Source organism: Crocuta crocuta, unplaced genomic scaffold (assembly GCF_008692635.1).
Source record: "Crocuta crocuta isolate KB4526 unplaced genomic scaffold, BGI_CrCroc_1.0 scaffold243, whole genome shotgun sequence".
In the NCBI taxonomy this organism is placed as follows: Eukaryota; Metazoa; Chordata; class Mammalia; order Carnivora; family Hyaenidae; genus Crocuta; species Crocuta crocuta.
The window spans coordinates 2,928,511-2,940,234 of NW_027529596.1; the positions used below are offsets into that span (position 1 = coordinate 2,928,511).

The 11,724-nt window shown below is 39.3% G+C and overlaps 1 protein-coding gene across 1 annotated transcript in view; it reads left to right on the forward strand.

Annotated features, from left to right (window-relative positions):
* FMN2 (formin 2) overlaps positions 1-11,724 on the forward strand; it is a 433,801-nt gene that overhangs the window by 233,709 nt on the left and 188,368 nt on the right. Inside the window, exon 13 of the mRNA XM_077761768.1 lies at positions 4,413-4,500. Coding sequence (XP_077617894.1) covers positions 4,413-4,500 — 88 coding nt within the window. The remainder of the gene's footprint in view (positions 1-4,412; positions 4,501-11,724) is intronic.

Here is an 11,724-nt window from a genome sequence, read left to right on the forward strand (position 1 = left end):
TGAATGTAGCCACCACATCTTCTTTATCTGTTCATCTATTGGGGGACACTTGGATTGCTTCCTTATCTTGGCTATTGTAAGTGATGCTGTAAAACACACTGGGGTGCATACGTCTCTTCAAATTGGTGTTTTAATTTCCTTTGGGTAAATACCCAGTAGTGGAATTACTAGATCATATGGTATTTCTATCTTTAATTTTTTGACTAAGCCTTGTATTGTTTTCCACATTTGGCTGTATCAATTTACATTTCCACCAACAGTGTATATGGGTTCTTTTTTCCTCATATCCTCATCAGCACTTGTTATTTCTTGGCCTTTTGATACTAGTCATTCTGACAGGTATGAGGTGATATCTCATTGTGGTTTTGATTTGCATCTCTTTGATGATTAGTGATGTTGAGCATCTTTTCGAGTTTCCCTTGACTATCTGGATGTCCTCTCTGGAAAAATGTCTATTCAGGTTTTCTGCCCATTTCTTTTTTTTCTTAAAATTTGTTTTTAACGTTTATTCATTTTTCAGAGACAAAGAGAGACAGAGCATGAGTGGGGAAGGGGCAGAGAGAGGGAGAAATAGAATCTGAAGCAGGCTCCAGGCTCCACACTGTCAGCACAGAGCCAAACACAGGGCTCAAACTCATGAACTGTGAGATGGTGAACTGAGCCAAAGTCGGGCGCTTAACCAACTGAGCCACTCCGGCCCCTCTGCCTCATTTCTTAATTGGATGATGATGATGATGATGATGATGATGACTGATGTTGAGTTATATAAGTTTTTTATATATTTTGGATATTAGCCCCTTATTGGATATAACATTTGGCAATTTCTTCTACAATTCAGTACATTGTCTTTTCATTTTATTGATGATTTCCTTTATATGCAAAAGCTTTTTATTTTGGTGCAGTTCCAATAGTTTATTTTTGCTTTTGTTTATCTTACCAGAGGAGACATTTCTAGAAAAATGTTGCTAAGGCCCATGTCAAAGAGATTACTGCCTATGTTGTTTCTCTAGGAGTTTTACGGTTTCAGGTTTCACATGTAGGTCTTTAATCTACTTTGAATTTAGTTCGTGTACGGTGTAAGAAAGTTGTCCAGCTTCATTCTTTTGCACATAGCTGTCCAGTTTTCCTGGCACCATTTATTGAAGAGACTATCTTTCCCCATTGTCTATTCTTGCCTCCTTTGTTGTAGATTAATTGACTATATAATTGTGGGTTTATTTCTGGGTTTTCTGTTTTGTTCCACTGATCTTTGTGTCTGTTTTAGTATCAGTACTACACTGTTTTGGCTATTATAGTTTTGTTGTATGTCTTGAAATCTGGGATTGTAATACCACCAGTTTTGTTCCTCTTTTTCAAGATTGCTTTGGCTACTCAGGGTCTTTTGTAGTTCCATACTAATTTTAGGATTATTCTAGTTCTGTGAAAAATTCTATTGGTATTTTGATAGAGATTGCATTGAATCTGTAGATTCCTTTAGGTATGGACATTTTAACAATATTAATTCTTCCAGTCTTTACTCTGAAAACTATAAAAATTTAGTGAAAGAAATTAAAGATGACACAATTAATAGAAAGATTTTCTTTGCTCATGCACTGGACATCTGTATGACTTTTTAACAAACTAAACTGTAGGAGCACCTGGGTGGCTCAGTCAGTTAAGCCTCTGACTTTGGCTCAGGTCATGATCTTACAGTCTGTGAGTTCGAGCCTTTTGTTGGGCCCTGGGCTGACAGCTCAGAGCCTGGAGCCTCCGTCAGATTTGGTGTCTCCCTCTCTGTATACAACTCCTTCGCTCACGCTCTGCATCTCTCTGTCTCTCAAGAGTAAATAAACATTAAAAAATTTAGAAAAAAAAGACTAACATGTAAACATGAGCCACTCGTTTAAAAAGCAAGGGAGTGACATGCAAATATCAGAATTCTTAGAGCTGGTACTTGGAAATCAGTTTGAAGAAAGGACAGGAAGCAGCGAGAGTCATCAGTGATTCTAGAACTACTTAAAAGATTTTCTGAAGTGCGTATTGATGAAAATCTGATCCCCACGTTTTCTGGTTAGTAGGTTTGTGATAGGGCCCAAGTGTGGGCGTTTTTAATAAGTTCCCAGGTGATGAGCATGCCTGCTGGTCCAGGAAGCACACTTTGAGAATGACTGTACTACATTTGGGAGGCTACTTCAAAATATTTGCATTGATTTATGTAAGATATAACATAGAAATAAATGCTGACAATAGAGCTGAAGAGGAAGGGTGGGTTCCAAAGATATGAAGGAGTTGTGATTGACAAGACTTGTTAAGAGACCAGAGTATACAGATGAAGTAGAGTTAAGAGTCTAGATTGATTTCTAGATTTTTCTAACTTTAGTAGTTGTATGGAAAATGGTAGTGCCTTTAATCTCAACATATGGAATAAAAAAGAAGAAGGTAGATAGGTTTTGGGGTGGAATGAATGGTGAGTTTGGTTTTAAACACATTTAGTGGAAATTTATGTGCAGATATCTGTTAGGAAAGTGGGATACTGTAGATACAGTTACAAGAATGAATTTTTAAGTGTGGGCAGGTACGTCCATAGAAGAGAAATCATAGGTATAAAGTGAACAGAACAAAGTGCTAAGAACAGAACTGTGAAGTATGCCACTGTTTAAGGTGAAATGAGAATAATTCACCTTGAAAAGGTCTGAGAAGGGCTGGCAGGGACCATGGAGTGGTTCCTATGAGGGTGTAATCAGCCTGTCTGCCCTGCCATGAGGTCAACTGACATATGGATTCAAATGCATTTAATTTTGTCAGAGTATCATAGATGGGACCCAGATTGCGTTTACCTGAAGTTAGAAAGTGTTTTTGAGAACAGAATACATGCCTTTTGTTTTTCTGATACTAAGTTTCTGTTTACTTCTGAAGAAGATAACACTATTGATGGAAATTCTTGGGGTATGAATGGATTCATACTCAAGTTCTAAGCTAATATTTTAGCTGAAATTTAATAAAATGTTTAAAGAAGAAATTAAGAATCAAAATTATTAGGGATGCCTGGGTGGCTCAGTCGGTTGAGCGCCTGACCTTGGCTCAGGTCATGATCTCACAGTTCGTGAGTTTGAGCCCCGTGTTGGGCTCTGGGCTAACAGCTCAGAGCCTGGAGCCTGCTTCAGATTCTGGGTCTCCCTCTTTTGCTGCCCCTCTCCCACTCTCATACTCTCTCTCTCGCTCTCAAAAATAAATACAAATTTAAAAAAAGAATAAAAAATAAGTGTGTTTATATACACACACGTACATATATATTCTTTTCAGGAAGCACTGTCTCTTACGGGGTATTATTCCTTTCTATAGGAAGCTTGCAGGAATGAGGTTTTTGTGGTTGGTCCTTCTGAAAGTGTTTTGTTTTATTCTTTATCCCCATCCTTGCTGGGAAACCAAGAATGCTATTATTGCTATTAAGAATATTGTTTTACTTTGTGACTGTGTGTGACAGCTGGGCATGATTATTTTATTAGTTTACTGATCGGCCCAACTTAAACCAAAAAGAAAGACAAGGTCAGCAAATGTGATAGCCGTTAGGGCAGCTGTCACTTTGGTAATCTGACCATAACCTTTTTTTCCCCTTTTCCTCTAGTGTTTTTATAAGCAGATTTATAACAAAACCATGAGAATAATTAGTAATTGCTCCCCTCCACAAGATTGGGACCTGGGATAATGGTTTTATAAGCAGGGTTTATCAGTGGCATATTAGTGTCTGGAAAACATAGTTTAAATATGTATGTCCAATAACAACATGCCCACCTTTATTTTAGGAAAACTTCTTGTGAGGTGTGCAGATTGATGGACTCCTTAGGACTCCCTAGAAAGTGAGATTAGAGATTGAGCAGACATAGCCCTTTGGATTTGTTGCTCGTATTCTTCTATTAATTAGTTGGAAGGTTCCCCACAAAATGTGGGCCAAATGCAGAACATGAGGGACTGCCAGAGAGCAGTGAGTTTTGTAAAGGACGAGAATCAAGCACATTTTCTATTTTGGGCTCAAATTGGATCTAATGGATTTTCTGTACATAGACTTTATCCTTCACTTGTTGACCGGCGTTTCAAGGCCTGGCAGTACAGAAGGAACATTTTTAAACTCTCAGGCTGCAGATTATCAAATGTGTAATTGTTACTTTACAGAGATGAAGCTCATATCCTAGAGTATTAGAAATTTTACTTGTTGGCAGATCAGGTTCTTAAAAGGCTAGTAAAGAGCATGCTATTGAGGCTTAAGGGCCGAGATGATAGATTTGAAGGTGTAAGTCATAAAACACAAAAGTTCAAATCAGTTTTGAATATTTTAAGTAAGTTATGTGCTCTTCATTTAGGATTAAAATAACATGTAATAAGGCATATCATTGGGAGTTCAAATTACATTTTCCCCTTTTCCTTTCTTTGAGCAGGTGGTCAAGTTATTAAGCAACAAAAGGTCACAAGCAGTTGGAATATTAATGTCTAGCCTTCATTTAGATATGAAAGATATACAACATGGTAAGTATAAAGATAAAATTCAGCTTTTTAATACCTGATTTTGGTCAGAAGGATGTGATGTTTGGTGGTAAGGTTATTTCGAGTATTTAGAGTTGTATGGGGATTAGTATATGTGCTACCGATCTTTCTTCCATGATTGTTTCTGGAAGGGCTGCTCATAACTTGGCTTTTGTGCTGTGTCTGTATCTTGCTAAAGGCCTAATTCTCATGTGACATTTCAGTTTGCATTAATAAAATTTAATTTTTGATTCATCATAAATATTGGTCCCACTGTACCGTGTAACTAGACTGTATCTGACGTATTTACTTCTGGATGCCATTCTCAAAGATGACTGATAAACAGGACTAAGAGTGAGGTAGATCTCAACCATTGAAAATAGCTGGAGATAGTGTACCGGAGAGAGAAATCTATTGCGACTTGAATCTCAAGTGTTTGATGAGGTAGCATAAATTTTCTAGAAGATTGGCTTCAACCAGTGTCGGAGTCCCATGGATGCTTGTTTTGATTGTTGTTGTTTTCAGAATGTTTTTTATGATTAGAGATGTCAGACAGTAGACTGGATTGCCATGTATAGTAATTAAAACTGAAAAGTATTCAAGAGGCTGAATGAACATTTGTCACAGATGTCTATAAAGCGTTGGATGGGCGAGGGGGCATGTTCTCTTAGTCCTCTGAGATATGATGAGATGCTGAGAGAATTGCTAAAGCAAATTTATTATATATAACTTTTTAGAGTGGAAAGCTGTCCCTCTTCTTTGAATTATTTGGGATGACTGTACGTAACCCCCTGGGATTTTCTGTGCATAGTTATTTTTTCTAATAACCATCAAAGACAGTTTCAAATGATTCTCGCCCACTTATATTATTGTTAGTGATCCAGACACATGGAAGCAGTAATATCATGACCTTTTATTATTTCTTTTATGTTGTTGTTTTAATTTATATCTCTACCCAGGCTTATAAAATATTTTCTGTGTTTGGAGTTGGGGTGATTTTAGTATTTTTTAACTGGCTTTAGTGCCAATATTTTAAATATTTGAATCCTCCCCTATAATGAACAGACATTCCTATGCCATATCTTCCTATCACATTTACACTGTGAGGTGTTGCCCAAGGTGAATAAAGGAATTAAATTTATATTCAGAATGACCCCTAAGCTGTCCAGAGCCTTAAAATAGATTTAAAGCAGACTGAATTATCCAATGGCATGCCAGTTTACCTAGTAAAGGAATATATGGTTTCAAGTAGAACACAGACTTTATAAATCATGAAAACATTTAACTGGCTTTCTAGCTTACCCCTTTATGAATGTGGATTCTATTTGTTAGCCTTAAAACATTTTGTGGAATAATTCATAAATAGCACAAGCCTGGTATGCCCTGTCAATTGATGAGTAACTCTTAATCATAATTTAAGTTTTTATTGAACTGTTTTGATGGTGAGGAGACTTCCTCAAACTGAAGCATTGGGGGTAGTAGTCATGGAACAAGACGCCAAGGCTGGCGCCGAGAAGTACTTGGCGTTTCTAAAGCTGGCAGATGTAGCCCAGTTAAGTCATAGAATGAAATCTGAAAATAATGATATGGTCCTTTCCTTCAGTCAAATATTCAACCCGGGTTGAGTTAATAATGAGAACCTTATGAACAAAGGAGTCCGCCTAACATCTGTGTCTGCGGTAAAGCCAGTGAGAGTTCATTGAAAATTTGCTAGCTTAACATGCAACGCTAACAATAACATGGCATGAACGTCAGTCGTTGAAGGGTCACACAGAATTATGCATAAACTTTATCCTATTAGGATGTGAAATGATTGCTTGAGTCACTTTGAAACCCTGCACATGGATTTCTAAAAAAACAGCCGCCTTAAAATTCAAGTCTGAAGAAGCAAGTGGTGTGCCTTCCAGTGAATAAAGTCCTATTCTGTCTCAGTGTGCTGTCTGGAACCGTGATTTACATGTGTGAATCACTTGTGGCCTCTAGAACAAACTTGACTTCTATCAGGATATGCCTCCACTGAGAAATCCACAGAAGCATAAACATCATTGATTTTGGTTGTAGAAGCAGCCACAGAATTTATTTAGACCTACTCCAGTGTCATCTTATAGAAGAGCAAACTAAGATCTTTTGGTGGTCAGGGTTCTTTTTCAAGGTCACAAAGCATGTTAATGGGACAGACTGAACTTGCACCCAGCCTTCTTCACTCACGGGTCCTGTTCTTTTCATTCATACGAGCTGCTTCTTCAAGATTGTGCTTTTTCTACAAGCAGCATCAATATCTTGAAAACAAAGTAGATGTAATACTGTAATAAACAGCAGGAATTATTTTCTTTTTCTCTTCTCCCTTACCAAAACTCTAGGAAAGGTTAGAGTTGAGCTTACTTTGTAATGCTTCTTTTTCTAAAGTGTAAGGGTAAGCAGTGTGGAAGGTTTGGATTAGAGGTGCCCAAAATCTAATCCTGGTCTTCCACGGCATCCACTGAGCACCACATCCTGCTCAGACTCAAAGGGAAGTCAAGGTAGGTTTTTTCTACAATGACACATGGAGAGTCCTCAGTGTTAAATAGAGTTGAAAAGTAGAGAAGAGCGAAGGGATCTGTTTCTTTTTTCTTTCTTTCTTTCTTTCTTTCTTTCTTTCTTTCTTTCTTTCTTTCNGACAAGGTTTACTAATGTGTCAGTATAAGTGAGGCAGTCCCAAAAGATTAACTGTGTGTGTGTGTGTGTGTGTGTGCGTGCGCACGCGCATGCATGAATATGTGCACACAAAGGTTGCAGTGGTGACCTGAGCTGCTCTAATGCAGTTGTAATTGTGTCTGGTAACTTATAAGCTATCCTGTAAATTATAACCATTTTCCAATGGAAAGGGTGGAACTGTGGTGTGCCACCTCTAGGGAAAAAAAAAGACCACTCTGATGGTTTAGAAGGGTTTAAAGTCTAGGATGAATGCACTTTTCAGAAAGGATTTTCCTTTCTTTTCTAGGGCCGTAGGGTCACTATGGGTTTAGGATCATCTTAAATCAAGCTCAAGGGATCCCTCGAGGCAATGCTAACTGCTTATCGACTGCGTCAGTTGGTTTCCCTGAGTTTAAGCCCTTCAAGTCCCAGTTTATTGTCAGATGAGTCTAGAATCTGCACTTTGGGTGGACCCTGAGCTTTGATATTTGGCTTTTGGATCCATTAGGCTGTCAATAGAAAGTTCAGTGCTAAAGCACTTTCTGCACTGGCTCATTTTCTTATATACTCTTTTGCCTACCATGATAATTCCTATCTTGTCTGCTTTCTGATGCTTTTCAGCAATTTTATAAATATATTTTATCCAGCATTTTAGATTGTTCTCAATGGGAGGGTTGATTCAAATCATCTAGCCTATTATTTTCAGAAGTTGGGTATTATGAGAGTAGCCTCCGTCTCTGTAGTTGAATTTTGTGAAAAGAGATTGAAGTTTCTATACAGTATTCCACCCATATTTTGGGGATTCGTGTGGTATTTGCAGCTCCAGGTCCATTTTGGTGGGAGACGGGAGCTGCAGAGCAATTTCGAATTTCATAAGGCTCAGTTTTACCCCACATCGTCTCACTATGACGTAGAATGTCCACATAATTTATCATCCCAACTGCGATACCTTTGAGAGTGGAAGGGGGCGCTATCACAAATACTGCCTGTGCAGCAAGTACAAAGGCGAAATTTTTCAGGAATACGAGGAATAGGGCAACTCTACTATCAGATCCAATGGAAATGCATTCCTGATCTAATTCTCCTTCATATACATGTATTTACAAAACAACTGTTTATTGGCCAGGGAACATCAGTTCACAGTGTGGAAAGCCTGCTTGGTAAACCCAAAGTTGTCTAGCTGTCTGTTCTTCAGGGTCTCTCGTCAATAGCTTGTCTGAAGGGCTTCCTCCACGTTGATGCAAACACCTCACAGAGGTAGGATCTGTGAGCCTTAGAGTCTGCACCAGGCCTCTAGAAATCGAACCCGGCCAGGGTCTGGACCTGAGACCACTTAGAGACTAAGCCTCCGGCAGCATCCTTCAAGATCCAGACTATAGATTCCACTAAGTTTTCATGCTCTGCCTGTGGGCAGGGTGGAGTGGAGCATGTCCAAGGATGTTAGCTAACCTGCGTGTCTTACCTTCTTATAGTTTCACCAGTGAATGCCCGTTTCTGACATTAGAATGTCAATTAGCAAAGCCTCTATATAGGGACAGCTGAAGAGCTTGTAATAAGTGACTCTGAATTATGGCCTTTCTTATGTAGTGCTGGCCTCCCATCCCTGAGGTACGGGTGTTAGCACCACCGACTGGTCCTCAAGGCGAAGCTTTAAGTGGCTTTTATATATTATTACATCCATTCAGTATATATGTTTTCAAATAGATTAAAGATGGGGCACCTGGGTGGCTCACTCGGTTAAGCATCTGACTTTGGCTCAGGTACTGATCTTGTGGTTTGTGAGTTTGAGCCCCACGTCCTGCTTTGTTCTGACAGCTTGGAACCTGGAGCCTGCTTCAGATTCTCTGTCTTCCTCTCTCTCCCTCTCTCTCAAGAATAAACATAAAAACCCCTGCCTGTTTAAAAAATAGATTGAAGATACTGTAGCAAGGGATACCTAAGATGTATTTAATCATCCCACGCCTAGAAATAAGCTTCTCCAACCTTCCAGGACTGGGCAGCCCAAAGTATTAAGGTCCCTGGTTCCTTTCTTCCTTTTACTGTCTGTGCTATCTAAAGCCAACTGGTATTATGAGCCCACGGGCAATAAACACTAAATGATGTCCTTGTCCTCTTTAAATATGATTTATCAAAATCATGTGTTTTGATATTAAATACGATAATTATGCAAACTACCTGGCAAGTAAAATCATGTTTATTTTTATTCTTTGGTCTCTTAGCCTAATGACTGCTTTTTCAAACACTTTTAAAAATGCAGTTAAGGATACCTTACAAGGACAATAACACGCTTTTAGGTTTAAATGAGAAATTCCAGGGAAGTCTGTCTGCTAATTTCTGATTCCTTATTGGAACCTGCTTCGTTCTGCTGTTCTTTTGATCTTCTGTCATTGTTCTCCTTCACGGGGGCTCAGAGTTGTTAGAAGCCTTATCCTGATAACTGTGTAGGAAGAAATCACCTAGGGTTGCAGGTACTTAAAAAGAGAATCGCTTTTAACAAATGAGATACTTAGTCTAGGCTCTTTTGCAATCAGATCTTTTTATTAGTAACTGAGGAGATGGAATTAAAAATTGGCTTGAATTTTTACCTCTCTCCCACCCCACTTCCTTCTATTATTGCCAATAGAAGATTATCTCAGATATCTTGTGGGCTTGGTCCCAACACTGCGGTAAGCAAATATCGAAATAAGCTGAATCAAATGAATATTTTGGTTTACAGTGCAAATAAAATTTACATAACACCATAGTGTAGTCTATTAAACACACAGTAGTATTGCATTTAAAAATTGTGTATACATCTTAATTAAAAAACACCTTATGGCTAAAAAATACTAACCCATCATCCGAGTGACCCGTTTCAGTGGGTCTTAATCACTGATCACAGATCGCCATAGTAAATCTAACAATAATGCAGAATCTGACAAGTTGTGAGACACCCACATGTGACACAGTGATACAAAGTTACCAAATGCTGTTGGATAAATGGCACCGACGTACTTGCTCCAGCAGCGTTGCCACAAACCTTTAATTTATTAAAAATCCACACTGTCTGCCGAGCCAGTAAAGCTAAGTACAATAAAATGAGGCAAGCCTGTAGCTGTGCAAAGTGGTTCAGAGGAAGGGAGTTAATGTTCATTATGCAACGGAGGGAGTGGAGGCTGATAGATGAACCTTGCCTGAGGCCTCCTCGCCTTAATGGGACCAAAATGGGGGTCCCCGTTCCTTTGGCTCCTACTTAAGTGCCCTCTGCGGTGGATTAGCTCATTTCAGGATGAGGACCTGTGTTTCCTAATAAAATGAGAATATTCAAAAAGGGAACTGGCCCAAGGGCACTTTGGGCCCTCAGTTGTTTCTGAGTTACTAAAGTACTAGAGGATCTATTTTAGCGCATTTTGTTTATTCCTTTAAGTGTCATTTCATACAAATCCCCTGGTTTGTTTATTGACTCTCTTCCTTAGAGAATGAAGCAGATTTTTTTCACAGCTATGAATTAATGGAGGAAAAATATTTTAGAGGCAATTATTGATGGAGTTGCTTGTTCATGATTGAACCAAGCAAAGATAGACCAATTTCCTCTAGAAAAAAAGCAACCTGGGCCAAGCTTATCGATGAATGAAAGCAGGTTGTGATTACTTATAAGGAGCTTTGACACATAGGGCGTGGGAGCTTCCAGTTTACAGATGCTCGGAGAGTATATAGGGAAATACACTCTGTCAGCCTAGTTCGGCCCTTGGGGATGCTTGCTTTCATTTTGTACTCACACTCTACGCATATTTCTTTGTTCTTTGTGTCTGTATCTCCCTGGGTTTTTCCCTTTACTTTCACGTGTAGACTAGCATTGATTGAGAGCATAATTCTAGGGCTGAGCTGCTTGGATTTTATTTGGGGCAGAATGTGTTTCTCCCCCAAGCCCCAATTCATATGTTCAAAGCCCTAATCCCCAGTGTGATTGTACTGACCGCGGGGGCTTTTGGGAGATAATCAGGTTAGGTGAGCTCATGAGGGTGGCTCCCATGATCAGATTAACATCTTTCAGAAGAAGAACAGTGGGGCGCCTGAGTGGCTCAGCCCGTTAACCGTCAGGTCATGATCTCACAGTTCCTGGGTTCGAGCCCTGCGTCGGGCTCTGTGCTGACAGCTCAGAGCCTGGAGCCTGCTTCCGATTCTGTGTCTCCCTCTCTCTCTGCCCCTCCCGCCTCAAGCTCTGTCTCTCTCTGTCTCAAAAGTAAACACACATTTAAAAAAAATAAGAACAGAGGCCACAATCTCTGCAAACTAGGAAAAGGTTCCTTACCATTTCTAGCCTCCAGAACTGGGCGAACTGAACTCCTTTTTAAACCACTCATTCTGTGATGTTTGTTAGTGATACCAGCTGACAGATTTGGTAAAGATTCTGGGTAACAGATTTGAATCCCAGTGCTGCCACTGGTTAGCTGAGTAAACCAGGGATATTTTCTTCAGATCTCTGTGCCTCAGTTTCCTCATTTTAGAAAGGGCTGTTAAATGAATTATTTCCTGTAAACACACACACACACACACACACACACACACACACAC